At 44.3% G+C, this 14,748-nt stretch overlaps 1 protein-coding gene across 3 annotated transcripts; it reads left to right on the forward strand.

The window, feature by feature from the left end:
- The first annotated feature begins 274 nt into the window (after positions 1–274).
- On the forward strand, positions 275–14,548 carry LOC119436106 (zinc finger protein 771). Of its 3 annotated transcripts, XM_037702855.2 has the most exons (4): positions 275–473; positions 1,068–1,112; positions 7,902–8,630; positions 8,809–14,548. In XM_037702855.2, the coding sequence occupies exons 1-4, from the start codon at positions 410–412 to the stop codon at positions 9,042–9,044; spliced, it is 1,074 nt and encodes a 357-aa protein (XP_037558783.1). In that variant the 5' UTR covers positions 275–409; the 3' UTR covers positions 9,045–14,548. The 3 variants fall into 3 exon arrangements, with proteins under 3 accessions (XP_037558783.1, XP_037558781.1, XP_037558782.1); XM_037702853.2 differs by having other exon boundaries at positions 7,902–14,548; XM_037702854.2 differs by lacking the exon at positions 1,068–1,112 and having other exon boundaries at positions 7,902–14,548.
- Positions 14,549–14,748: the final 200 nt, after the last annotated feature.

Consider the following 14,748-nt stretch of genomic DNA (forward strand, 5'->3'; position numbering starts at 1 on the left):
TCTAAGATCTTTCAAGAGTTTTCGCACCGCCACAGGGAGGCAGTCTTTTTACATGTGAGCTTAGCAATATATATATATATATATATATATATATATATATATATATATATATATATATATATATATATATATATATATATATATATATATATATATATAGTTTGCTGCCTTCGCGCAAACTTGCGCGCGCGCGCGCGCACCCATGAACATGTTTTTCGATCCAGCTATGATCCAGCAAGCTATCCAACCGAAGCACTTCTGGCATGGCCACTGGTGGCGTAGCGGCGCTGCTATCGAAGTTGCGGGTGGCCGAAAGCAGTTATCGGGCACTTTGTTGAGCGTCTTTATTTTTGCCAGCGATCGTAGGGAATGTCACAAGCCTTAGCAAATACAGTATGCAGTTGACGAAATGGCCTCGACGCCCGAACAAGTTGTCTGCACACCGACTTTTGTGTTTCCAGCCGCTTTCCCAGGTGAGCGAGTGGTACGCCGGAGGGGTACGCGCGGAACCGCTTTTGGGGGCTCCCCCCCCGTCCATGGCTCCTTTGTCTGCCCGAATCGGTTGCTGTCCCCCCCTCCGTTCGAGCCGCGCAGTTCGTGCCGTTGCCTGTCGTTGCCGGCGAAATTGTTCGATGAAATGAGGCGCGCGAGTAACGAGCACCTGGAAAAGTGAGCAAATAGTGCTGTTGTACGAAGCAAAGCAGAGCGTCATAATCGCTCAAGCCGATGCTAGCGTAGCGTGGGCTACCGGTCCGGCTTCAGCGCGCTGTTACAATGTGCCGCCTTTGTGACCCGTAGTGCTGGAAAGCAGGCAGGATATCATAAAGACCGTACATGGTTGATCAACGATGTGCTGCCGTATTTGATGCCGAGCAGTGAAGCCGATAGCTGCTGGGATCTTTTGTTCTGGACTTTGTTTTGTAACCACACTGGTAGCACGGTCTTGCAAGGAGCACACCGCAGAGCGTCATTGATGAAATTCGGTTGACGAATGGGCTATATCGCCAACGTCCCGCATAATTGCGCTACGTGAATCATGATGGAGATACGGGGCGCTTCTATTGCAGAAACATACGGCAAATTGCTGATTGCCGAAGCGAGCAGCTGTTACGGTGAGTGCGATCAAATAATTGTTCTACTAATGCTTAAGTCGAAAGACTGGAGAAAGGTCACAATGAAGATAGTGTTGTTTCCTTTTGCCTGTGTAGATGTTGGTAGCATTTTTTTAATGTTACAGGAAAGTGCAGTCAGTTTCTTTGTTTTTGCGGGAAAGCTGTCACATGTTTGATCGTGTACCAAATTCGCAAAGTATTATTGTTGCTTAGGGGAAAAATAAAGTTCGGGGAGCTGTTTGAGTGTACCAATTGATTGCAGCAAGACGTAGTTTTTTGTACTACATTGCTAGCGTATTCTTATTGGCGAATGTTAGCGATGGCGAGGTTTTCACTCGACTAAGATCTCAACGGACTCGCAGTACTGTGCTTAGCTTATTCGTGCCTGTAGTGCGCTTAGCACATCTGCACCTAAAATGCACTTAAAATTGTTTGTCTCGTGTTGTGTGGCTGTACAACTGTTAGTTGAATATTGGAGAATAAGCTTATTGGTCTGATCGTGAGATAGTAAGCATGATTCAGAAATGCATGTTTATTTAAACTTCCTTGTTGGATTGCTTTGCTATATTTGAGATGAACCACTTTCAGTGTATTTTGTGCGAAGTAACAGGCATGATAGATGTGAGATTGTCTAGTGTTTTACTAACTGTGCAAAACATGGTTTACCACTGTTTTTTTTTTTTTTTTCCCTCTAGAAGTGTTTTAATCTATTTTTGTTCTCCGTAGAATGGTACTGTACATACTGTCACTTAAAAATGTTCACGGAAGCAGGCAGAAGGAATGCGACCTCAAATGTGGCCATGGTGGTACTTGTGCATCAATTTCTGGGCCGCACTGACCTCACAGACGTGCCAGCAGTTGCTGCACTGGACTACTGTTGCAGTGCAGACCATGCAGCATCCTTGTGATGAGTGCTTTAGCAGTTACCATTATGAGCACTTGCAAGCCCTAGTGAAAATTCTAGTATAAAACTTAATTACCCTATAATGCTACCAACAGCTGATAAGGAAAACCAAGTCTATTGGCTTCCTGCCAACCAGTAGCCCAGTCGAAAATAATCATTGGGATTTCCTTTTTTTTTTTTTTAAGCATCGTTGGACCCATTGGCCCCAATTAGTCCAAAAAGTTTTTGACACTCAATTTGGCAAGCTTGTATACTGATATGCATGGACATGCATGGCAATTTATTTCAATGACTTCCCCACCATTTCACTATGTGCAAATACAAAAATTTGGGTCACCAAGCTGTGCCATAGTTCAAGACAAATAGGTAAATTTTTATGCCAAAACTTTAAACTTGAAATTTAGAAATAATCTAAAAGCTGCTATCCACTGATTTGAGGGCTCAAATTGTAGTCATGCTACTGTGTTGTTTCACGGCATACACGTCCAGTGACTTTGAATTAGAACCAATTAATATATTGAGTGGCATCAATCAAAACCCATTGACGTTTAATTCCAATTGCAGTAAACATTCAAGCACAAATATGCATGACCTTATTCTGCTACAACTTACAAGACCCAAACCTGTTATTAGTAATAGACCTAAAACATTGACGGTGGATCTAATATGTGTTTATTCTACCAGCAAGCACTGTTACATTGTTTATTTACAAATCATTACCTGTAGACTAATACTGAATAATGTATAAATAGGAATGCCAGGAATACATGACTTTCTGCTATACTGCTGGCTGATCCCTGCTCAAATTTCACACAGAGGTGCCATTTTTCATGAAGTTTAGTTTAATACCATGTTTTCAGGCATGGCTTATCAGTTTTGTCGACAATAATTCCGAAGTGGGTGTTGTCTGCAGCAATGCCACAAAAAGTTATCAGTTCCACTGCATCAGAATGGTGGCGCCATCTGTCATGGCTGCAGTGAAAACACTGTTCACCGTAGTCTTGGCAGATGGGGCGGCCAATGTGTTGCAGCGGAATTTTACAACATATATATGAACTTCGATCAGACTAATAAATATTGTGTAACTCATATACAAGAAAAAAAAAAAGAATGGTTTCGACATACAAATCTGTATTGGGATTTTAGCTAAGGTTTTCATATAATATGTAACACTAGAACTCTTCAATGACAGCATGTCTGCCAGATGTGCACTGAAAGTAATTCTGGTGCCATTGCTTGGGTGAGGTGTCATTGAAGTGAGAGGGAGGAAAAGTGAAAGGCCATTGACACGTGTGCTGTCTTGTGAACATTATACAGTGCGGTCTGCTGTTAAACACTCAAATGTGCGCCTCTCACTTTGCTGGCGCTTAAGTTACCAGTGGCTGCGGAAGCAATGTCAGTGTACCGCACAAGTGTGTTGAAAGCAGTCAGAGTTACCAACCACAAGTTATTTGTCAAATCTAGGATATTGTACTTTTGGAGGGGACATGCTCTGCACTCCACTGTGCCCTTTAACAGTGGACTCCTATGTATGTATATATTGGGTTTTAGGCACCAGTGTAAGGCAACACTTACCTATATCTAATAATGGCAAGAGCCATTACTATGCTTAGGAGGCAAATGTGGGTAAGTTAATTTTTCAATGTAAAATTTCAGAATATTCAGATAATTATCGGAATATTCTTTGTGATAAAAAAGACAGTGGCTGTGATCAGCTGCAAGTCATGCAAGAAAATGTATGCAGGTCTGGATTGAAGCCTAATTTACAGTAATTGCCACATCTAGTGTTGGTTTTGGTCGAGAAATTTTAATTTATCTAGTACTTTGCAAAAAATATATTGGAAGGAGAAGAGCAGATTAATGTTGGCTTTCAAGGGTTTTAGAAGTTTCATGCTTAACTTGATGTCGTTGACCTAAAGCAAGAAAGCAAATGATATGTGTACTGTTCCCTTGCTTGTTGTTTGGTAGCTGTGCAAAACCCGTGTTATGAAGAACAAGGGTAAAAAGTATCTGTAATGAAGCTAACCTGCAAGCTTCCAATAGTTGTGCTATAGTTTCAGGGCTGCAAGTTGGAAGACATGCATGTTGTTCGGCAAGTCGGTCGTACATCATTAAGCAAGGTGCTGTGGAATACAAACATGGACGCCCGTCCTTGTGCTCGTCATGTCCATGTTTGTATTGCGGAGCACCTTGCTTATTTTTACTTACCAGTACTGTCAGCCCTGTAGAGAGGTTTTAGAGGAGTGTTTCACATGTTGTTTGAGATTATTTCTTTGTTGTGTTTTGACTTGGTGCTCTTGCTTTTTAAAATAATGTGAAAATAAGTGTGAAGTTAAATTAAGATGTGAAACATTTAATGCACTGATGGATATTATTTTCATTGTTCTCAAAGGAACAAATCAACTTGAAGCACATGTGCCCCCCCCCCCCCCCCCTTTTTTTTAACTTGTTATGTGGACTGTATGGATATCAGGGGAACAGTGGCAATAAGTAATTAGATCAAATGGTACAAGAGGAGAAGGGCAGACTTAAAGTTGCCCTAAAATGATTTTGTACCAATGCACAGAGTTGGTCCTTGTGATCAGTGCCAAATTTGGGTGTGCTGCACAATTAGTATAATTTATTAAGTTTTAAACATCTGCGTCACTGCCACTCCATGCATATTCAGTCGCCTATGCTTGTTCTACATGGAGTCAGTGAATGATATTATTTGTGCGAGAAATTTGATAGGCATGCTGCTCCATTAAGCCTTTTTATAATAACAATCGATCCTGGATATGTCAAACTTGTATATATAGAATTGTCTATATTGAACAGTTGTAACTTCCCCTTGGAAAAGCCATGCAAAATTATAGTGCTGTACTATGTGTGTATCGAACTCCCATTCACCGCCACATTAGATACATTGAATGCTTTGCTGTGCTGCCCGCACCCCTGCTAGTGCACTTCTAAATTATTAGGGTGCTCTGAGGCTAGCCAGTATTTTTTCTGGGGTTTAGAAGTTTTGGATCTTCAATTAACAAAAAAATTAAAAGTTGAAGATAGGTCAATACTCCTTTAAGGCGACACTGGAACACGCATGGTTCAAATCAACTAGAAGCAGCCAACACTCGCGTCACTGCACCAAATAGGCGTGACGTAGCCACGGCTACATAGAATAAAAGTTGAGGGGGAAGGCCGCTGTTTGATAAGAGGGTAATGTTTAATCAGTTGTAGCTTTTAACTCTTTTGTTACCATGCCCATAGAAATCAAATTGATCGCCAGGTTTTTTGCGTGTTAAACACTTCCCTACTAGAAACATCATGCACCATCTGAAATGACTGAACTTTAACTATTTGTCAGATTTGACAATAGGAACTTACCCGTTTTCAAATTTGTGAAGGTACTGCTTTCCCACATAGCATCGGCCTCACTATGACTAGTATTGAGACCATCAAATGCATAATTTTTTTGCGAGATCACTCTAGTGGCGGCTCATCGCGCCTAACAATTAATTCTAACAAACGCCTAAACTGCGTTCAGGAATTACGTCAGAGGTAGAATCGCACCATTATCAGCTAAGATTCTCGAAACGTCTAAGGCACAAGCCGACGTCAAGCATCTGGTTTGGGTACCAGAGCATCTGGGTATAGTGGGGGAATGAGTGTGCACGCACTGCTGCCCGAGCTTTTCTCCCCCATGATCTCCACTACCCCTCCGACACCCTTGTGTACACGAATCTGCTAATAACACACGAGGACCTCCTTCAGCATCACAGACTAGAGCGACAAGTGTACACCCCTCCTAGCAAAGGGTCTGTACAAGTCACAAGAAATAGAACTCGGAAAGAGACGCTGTCTGATAAAAACCCGTGCAATTTACATGCGATAGACCCAGGATATTTTAACAAAGAATGTAGGTATAGTGGGGAGAAGGCAGCCCTTTACCACATGGTATGGGCCTGCCAAAAGAATCAGGCGCTAGATGCCATAAGTCAGCCAACAACTGAGGGGTGGGAGGCAGCAATTTACATGCGATAGACCCAGGATATTTTAACAAAGAATGTAGGTATAGTGGGGAGAAGGCAGCCCTTTACCACATGGTATGGGCCTGCCAAAAGAATCGGGCGCTAGATGCCATAAGTCAGCCAACAACTGAGGGGTGGGAGGCAGCTCTGTCCTGCCCAGCTTTCGAGAGCCAACAAAAGCTAATTGAGAGATTGAAAGCAGCCTTCGCTAACAGAGTCCTGGACTAGGGGTACCGACCACATCAACCTTCTTTTTAAAAGACGTCAGTAAAGATTTTCATAATCTGACTTGCATAAATTGGGAACTAGGTATCATGTGCATATTTTGTATGTCATTTTTTTTTACCCACAGTACTTGTACAAAAAATAGCAAATTGTAACTTTCATTCGTGTTCCTTGAGGTGCTTCTTTGAAGTTTCATATAAGAATTTCACATAAAATTGTCTGCAATTATTACTACTATACATACATTCAAAATGCCAGTGATCAGGCTTATGTATCCCAGTATACGTTGTAACTCCTGCGTCTTGAAGTAAGATATTAAAACATAAAGCACTGAAAATGAGTACATTTCTAGCGGTAACTAAAGGGGCCCAGAAACGCTTCAACTAATAGAATGATTTCACTACTAAAGGACATTGCCTAATGAAACTCCTGCTGGCAAAATTTTTCTAATCCTTCAAGTATAAGTGGAGTTAAAAATAGTTATCGCACTGATGAGTGGCTTTCTCTCTCATCTTTCGTCTCCACTAGCGTGCTTGAAGCTACGCAGGTGAGACGCCAATGGGGCAAAGCCCCAACCAAAAGTTGAGTGTCTCGGCGACGAGAGGACTCGTCGCAGCACTCTGTGGCGGCCGTGGTAGACTGCGCGATGCAGCATGCCACTGCTATGTTAAAAGCCATGCACAGCAGATGCAGCTATGTGCTATTGTTGTTTGTAGACTGGCTCAAAATTAGCAATAATAGTATTGCTGAGAACAAAATATCAGCCAATAGCTGTTGGTGGGCATTGCTGCATGACACCATTATGAAGGCAAGAGCAAGGGGATTTTTCGCTGTTTTTGCCACAATATTGTAAATTCCTTGCTATATGCAATGCAATAGTATTTGGCTTACATGTCCAGGAGCCTGTTATGCAGATTGGCAATGTTTTCTTACTATGTTAAAAAAAATGTTTCGGGGCCCCTTTATTATAGTGCACTGACATAAAATTGTTGCAAGAAACCAATCCATGAGAGATACAAAATATTGTTTCAGGGACCCTTTAACATTCATTCCAAACTGACCTGAGTGGAACTAATCATGGCAACTAACACGAATAGACAGACTAGACAGGACGACCAGACTTGCCCCGTCTGTTCGTGTTAATTGCTGTGATTAGTGTCACCCAACACAGTTCAGAATGAATTGTCACCAACTAGCCCAGTTCCCCGTTTTGCCCTATAACATGTTTCTTGTGTAAAAAGCTCCATCCTTTTAAGGGTTTCTGAAATAATTTTCTTCTTCAAGGAAGAATGGTATGCATAAGGGACAGATAATAGGTTCTCACAAATATCGAACTTAGTGTTGTGTCACCAAGGAAAAGTGGGCGGCGTGCCACAAGGTATGTGCCAAAGATACTGTAGCTATCTTTGGAATAGATATTCAACTAAACCTGCTCACGAGGGAAGCATCTTCTAATTTAGTTGGTGCAAGAAATACATTGAGCAATAAAAGCATCAGTGTTGTATGGAGAGCAAGAGGACTTGTACAGTTAAGACTATTCAGCAAAATCAGATACGTAGGGCACACTTGGCATGTAGCCACAAACTGGAAGTGTTGGTGACGGAAGCTGTGTAGGGGTTCTTCTGCCACTGGGGGTTGATGGGGGCTGTGCAGGATTCGACCCTCGACAGCACCTGGCCAACTTTCACGCCACTGCCCCTGCAGCAGCCAGCAGTGTGCCCCAACCAGTGGTGCAAAACTCTGAGGAGGCTGCTCACCAGGGTCTCAAGGCAGTCAAGTCACAGCCGCGCAGCTCCCTGACGACGCTCAAGATTCCGCAGGTGCCAGCAAGTGACTTTGGCCGCAGCCTGGGGTCAGCTCCGGTTGCCTTCCCAGGCATTGAGCCACACAAGGCGGCGGCTGCACCTGCCCAGAAAGTGGAAGCATCAGTGGCTTCCGAGAGCCCCAAAGGGGACAAACTGTGGCCCTGCCCATCTTGCAAGGTGCCTTTCAAGGCAGCCTCTGAGCTGCAGCAGCATTTAGGCCAGCACACACGCTCAGAGCGAGCCGTTGGGGCAGTGCCCTGTGAGGTGTGTGGAAAGTTGTTTGCTTCAGCCGAGCGAGTCCGAGCTCACGTGCGGGCAGCTCACGGTGAGAAGGCCTGCGCCTGTGACATCTGTGGCAGCGGCTTCAGCTACCGGTGCAAGTTGCTGGATCACATGCGGACGCACACGGGTGACAAGCCGTTCCGGTGCGAGGTGTGTGGAAAGAGCTTCTCGCAGAAGAACCACCTGACACGCCATGCCATGATCCACACGGGTGAGCGGCCGTTCCCGTGCGACTTCTGTGGGCGGGGCTTCTACCGCAAGGACAAGCTGGCCCGGCACCGGCGTGTGCACACAGGTGAGCGCCCCCACGTTTGCCTAGCGTGCGGCAAGAGCTACGGCCGCCGGGAGAAGCTGGCGCGCCACCTGCGAGCTCATGCGGGCGAGCGGCCCTTCGGCTGCTCCCAGTGCGGCCGCCGGTTCCTCGAGCCCCGGGACTTGAGCCGACACAAATGCGCCGCCCCCCCTTGTTCCAGTGGGCAGCAGCACCAGCAGCAGCAGCAGCAGCAGCAGCCAGCCGAGAGCCTCCTGCTCCTCGCCGGGGGTGGCCCCCTCGCGGGGCTCTACCAGCGGCTCCAGCAGCAAGGCGCCACCAGCACCACCGCCAATGCCCCCCCAGCTGGGCAGCCCCAACCAGACAACCCCTTTCGGCCCCGGCAGCTTCAAACCTGACTGGCAGCCGCCTACCAGTCTGGCCAGTCCCCGCCACTGACTGTGAGAGTGCCGCCCGCATCTGCTGCAGCTCGGAAATTATTTTCCCGTACTAGCCGGACTTGTGTGTCTTTGGGCACTGGAGGGTGTCACTCTGTGCCTGCACTTTGTAGGTGCGACCGCCCCGTACCCCACAGGGCAGGGCTTATCACTAGCTGACCTCTTGCAGCCATTGCAATTCTGTATGTGTTTTGCTCAAGTTTTGTTTCCTAGAAGAGATGTATGCATGAGCAGAGGATGAATTGTTGTGTGCTGTGAGAATTACATCCTTTAATGGAGTGATACACGTGTGGAAATGTATGCAGAATTGAATGCCCAGGTTTTTATTTTCTGCTTTTATCCTTTTAGCTTTTTATTGTCACGCCTTTGTAAAAAAAGAATCACCTAGTAGGTATATGTCCTCTTGTGTGTAGTTGTAATGCTCAATTTTTTAATTTTTTTTGTATGTGTAGTGTTCATCTCCTGGTACTGTTCTTTGTTAAAGTCAGTACGTCAGGTAACTGTATGGATGGATCATTAGACAAACATACTCATACGTAGAAGATGCACCAATTTTAATTTCCTGCCTTTTCCATTCTGCACGTTTGAGTGTGCATTTGTGTGTGTGTGTAAAAATTTTAATATGATCACCATGCAGGAATGTAGTCACTGGCCCTGTAGGGAGCATCGTCATCTACTTAATTCACTAAAATGTTTATGTACAGGATGATTGTGCTAGTTTTCTTTGCTTCCTCGGCCTCCACCCCCATAAAAGCACAAGATACATCTCGGACTGTACAAGTCTGAAAGCTGTGGTGCAAGTTTTTAGTTTGCTGTAGTGGTCGTGCATGAATCCAGCAGTTAGTCGAATTACTTTCTTAGTTTTAACATTGTCGTGGAGTGGCACTGATACATGACCCCTTTCTGTTTCCTGCCATGTCTGCTCGGCGAATTCTGTCGCGCTTGCTCCCACATGGAAGAGAATGTAGAACACAGTCACGGCATGGCTTCAATGCATAGTGACATGCACTATGCTCTTTGCTTAGCTGGTGCGGAAGGCAATGAAAAAAGATAACATGCAGCGTAGCATTGAAGCTGCTGACAGTTATCCTAAAGTGTTGGTCAAGAAAGTGTGGCTTGTGAGGACTGGCTCGTGTAGTGTAACGGAGGCATAAGTGTCTGCCCTGTCATTTTCTTTATTATTATCATGTGCTGTAAGCAAAAACAACTTTATGTATGTTGACCACATTGATGTTATAGCTTCTTTTTTCATATTTCTTGTACAAAGACAGGAGACACAAGGTGAAGCAGTTTCTGAAAGATGGATGTTTCCATGAATTGGTGAAGCTTGCATGGGTAGAAATGATGCTGAAAAGGAACAGCACCCTTCAAAATCACTCTTAAAGTCACTCACCAACACTTTTATTGCGATAGCAATTATATGGACACTCCAAAGCAGATTTCTGCCGTCGCCGTGAGGTTCCGTATGACGTCAACGGCAATGAAATTGTCGCCGCGCTCCGGACGCTGTATGTGCGAGTGAAAGGGCGCAAGGGACGCGCACTTTCACGGGGAGCGAACGCACGTCGGAGAGCAAACGCGCGTTCTGCGCCGTGCTCCCTGAAGGGCTGCAGAATTAAGCGTCTCTTTCCTCCTTTCCGTATATAGAGAGCAAGTGCAACTTATTCCATCGCACGAAAGGCTGTAGGGGGACGGGAGAGAGAGAGGGAGGAAGGGGAGGCGAGGTTTAGCTGCGGCACCAAATACGTATTTATATAAAAACGCCGCGCGCGTCGACAACAGTTGTGCGCGTTGCTGGTGCTGCTGCATGTCCAAGTTTATACAGCTGATAAAACTCTATCGTTACTCTGTATAGCTCTCTACTAATTTGCTATTGCAATTGGTGCTTCGCCTTTTGGGGGAAACTGCGACAAATTTTTTAGGTGGTGTTAATTATAGCCCAAATCAGACTTGTTGCATAACATCTGCTACACTGTTGCCACATGGTAACAACAGCCATGTGAAGTAAGCTGATTGGATTGAGCTGTAGTGGCTATCTTTGACAGCAAGAATGAACACTTACTGAATGCTTACAAAGGACAGGGTGGGTGCACAGAAAGTGTAAAGCCTCACTAAAAAAGGTATGCCTGGGCATGCGCCATGCAGTTTATGTGAGCCAATTTCAGGTTCTGTTCTCGCACACCTGCTTGTCCATGCACTCCCTATAATTTAGGTAATCCCTATAATTTGGAGGACTTGGTGTCAGGGCAGCCACCCTGTCAAGCTACTGATCTCAGTAGCTTTTTGTGGCTACTCCTTCTTTGTATATTTTTGTTCAAGGAGAATAAATTCAAGGTTGGCTCCTGTGATACACACGACGAGGGTTAGTTTTTGGCCACCTGCCTCAGCCAGCTTTTTAACTGCCCGCTAAGAAAAGAGGAACGGTTGCCTGTGGAAGCAGCTTATGTTCTCTGCAACATTCAAAGACTTCATAAATCTGTGGAAAAAGCACCAGTAGTAGTGTCCTAGCCACAACTCCCTCTAGACAGTTTCTTCTTTGTGGAAGTGTTTTCATGCACATACAACAAATTTGGAAGTCCTAGAGTGTGTAGCGTGGTTGATCAAGATTTATTAGGAATATTAGTGGTAGGCTCTGGGTTTAACCAGCAATGCATTAGTTGATGTTGGCTGTTATTAACAGCACTGCTGAAGCCATTGTGCAGTGGTGTAGTCAATACCACTGTCTTAGGTTCTCAGGCAGATTAAAGTTATAAGTAAACTTTCATATTGGCACTGTGATTCCCCCCTCCCCTCCAAAAAATAAAAGGACAAGCTAAATTTGTGTTGGGAGAGTGCCTATAACTATGTTGCCAATGTTCTTGCAAGGCAAAAAACAATGGCAGACTGGCATTTGTTCAATTTGAATGGAATTAAAAGAACACTGCTAGGGTGCAGGCTGTGCAAAGAGTTGTCGTGGGTATTTTGGCTCGCTGTCTTGTTTATAAAAAAAAGCCTTGTGTAGACAGGAGTAGATGGTTTGACATTTACTCTTGGTGCATAGTGTGTCTGGTGCAAGCATCATGCGGCTACTTGTCACAAACTTTATTGCTATAGCCAAAAAGCATCTTGTCTGCTTGTTGTATACCAAGATGCACATGCATGATTAGTTTCTGTCAGAGCTGTTAATATTAGACAGTTTTAGTTTAGCGTGGTTACCGGAATAGCGGGATTGAAATGCGCAGAACGCTAAACGACGCATACTGTTTACCGTGCGCACGCTATTTCTCAGAGTTAACGTTAGCGTGGTTTACGTAGTTTACGTAAAACATGGCGGCGGTCCCGGTCGCCCGCTTCGAACTGAATTTGGCATTGTTTTTGTAGAATTCACTTCGTTTGTAGCAAATGACTGCGTAAACGGCTTTTGCCTAGTCTCATGCCACTTTGCCGAGAGAGTGTTATGGCTAATCTTGAGGAATTTTCGAGATCGCTTCTTGTTTCGAACGCGCCTAAGCCTAACGAGAGAAATTTTCTCCGAGATGCGAGCGCCACCTGTCGGTAAAGTTGGGAGACAGGCGCGACGATGGCATATGGCCTCTGAGATGGGAACATTTCGGAGGCTATGGTAGACAGCTTGTACTGCTTGTCTGTTTCGCTGCAGATCGGCGAACGTGGGAAGTAAAAATACAACGCGCTCCTGGCTTCCATTGCGCTGCCTCTCGCACTTTCCGGACGCACACACACATAGACTTAGGTGCCCTATGTATGCGGAATTCAAAGCGTAATGGAATAGCGTCCCGCACGTAAACTACGCTATCACGCTATACTAAAACTCTCTTTCTCCAAAGTTCGTTTGCGGAACGGTAACGCTATTTCCCTTAACCCCGCTATTACGCTAACTTTAAACTAAAACTGTATTATTGGTGGAGTGGTATTGGAATCTTCAGGGGATCACCAGTGAAAATCACCCATCAGCACTGTTTGTCAGATTTTCTGTTTGCGCAGGTAGCTTTTATTTGACACGAATGAGTCAGCTTGTGCTTACCTAAACATCTCTTTCCTGCGTAAAGCTTAGCAGCAGTACTGATCAGTCACATAGCAGAGCTGATATTCATTAGCTAGGTATGCCTGCATAGAAAAGTTTGCAGAGTATGGCATAGGCAAAAAACTGAATTTCTACACAAACTAAGTGAATACCTTGGCATTTAATAGGGCCCTGCAGTGTTTGTATACAGCAAAGGTAGCACTTGTCATCTCCAGGTAGTGTGCCAAGGTGTTGAGAAAAATCATGTCCTATGTTATGCCTGTAACTTTCGACTGCAGGTGTGTCTTGCATTTTCATGGACAAACTGTTCACTTATTCTGTCATTTCATTTTGCACCTACTGCTGAAGACAAGCTGTTAAAGTGCGATATTGTGCCACCGTCCTTAGGCTTGCATCTGTGTGGACTTTGGGTCCATACAATACAATTGCCTTCCTGAACTTGCTACTTGAGGTGATATACCTTCTGTCAGTGTTGCAGCATTCAATGCCATTTGCCTTGAATGAGTGCAGGCATAATGAAAAACTTTGTCTGTTTTAGCTGCTGTGTGTGCCAGTACTGTTCTAATGCAAAGTTGTACAACCTGTGTGGGGCATAAATGTCCTTTCCCTCAAGTGCTGGGAAATAGCTACACATGCACTTTTTTTTATTACTCAAGTGGCTACTGCTGTGGTGGCTTCATGGCTAAGGCATTCTGCTGCTGGCGACAAAGTTGCAAGTTCGCTTTTGGGAAGTCGTGACTGTATTTTGGTGTGGTGGGGATATGGAAGTATGCTTGAGGAGGTGTGCTTTAAAGTGCGCCTTAAAATAACCCCAGATGGTCAAAATTAATATTGAGTGCCCCTACTGCGGTATCTCTGATAGTCCAGATGTTGCTTTGTGACTATACATTGAAAAATGTGACCAAGGAAGAATTTTTTGCACTTTGGACTTGGTGAACACCATTATCCATAGAATTGAGTAGAATTATGGTGGAGTGTTGCACAAATGCACAAAGTGTGTAATGAACCACAATGGTGCTGTACGTAGTACAGAAAATTCGGCTGACTTGCAATGTCTGTACTTCACAGCAATCCTTGCACTTGTGGGAAAGGTTGTGTGGGCCTTGCACAAACAGTGTTAGACGTTGCATTAACACATTAACATGTTTCAAAAACCATTCAACATTGCTGACAAATTGCAGATACCTTGTTTTTCTTCTTCGCATTCTCTGCTGGCCAGTCCGCCAAAGATGGACCACTACAAAGGTGCTTGCACTATTGCAGAGGAGAATTGTGCCAAACGTTTGTTATGGCTGGTGTTTGTGCGATACACATGGTTTTCTAGTGTGTTGCCTTCTTGCTACTTCTTTCTACTATGTAGGCACTGCCTTGTTAGGCTGTTTTAGTTGTTTTTTTTCCCCTCTCCTTTTCAAAGCATGCCCATCTGCATTTTTCATTGCAATAGAAATCATGTTGTAGAAACAATAAACAAGACATTTAAAGCACATGTAATCTTTGTCTTTCTTGTGGGTATGAACCATATGAAGCGGACAGACAATGCAGCCAAAGAAAGCATAAATGAAATATAATTATAGTTTTTTAGCTGTTTAAGGGGGGACGTGCGGGTTCTAGAACAGTAAAAAATGGCCGAAAAATAGATTTTTAGAAAAATGCATTTTAGGAATGTTTGGGCCTTCAAGCTCCT

This window comes from Dermacentor silvarum, chromosome 1 (assembly GCF_013339745.2).
Source record: "Dermacentor silvarum isolate Dsil-2018 chromosome 1, BIME_Dsil_1.4, whole genome shotgun sequence".
NCBI lineage: Eukaryota > Metazoa > Arthropoda > Arachnida > Ixodida > Ixodidae > Dermacentor > Dermacentor silvarum.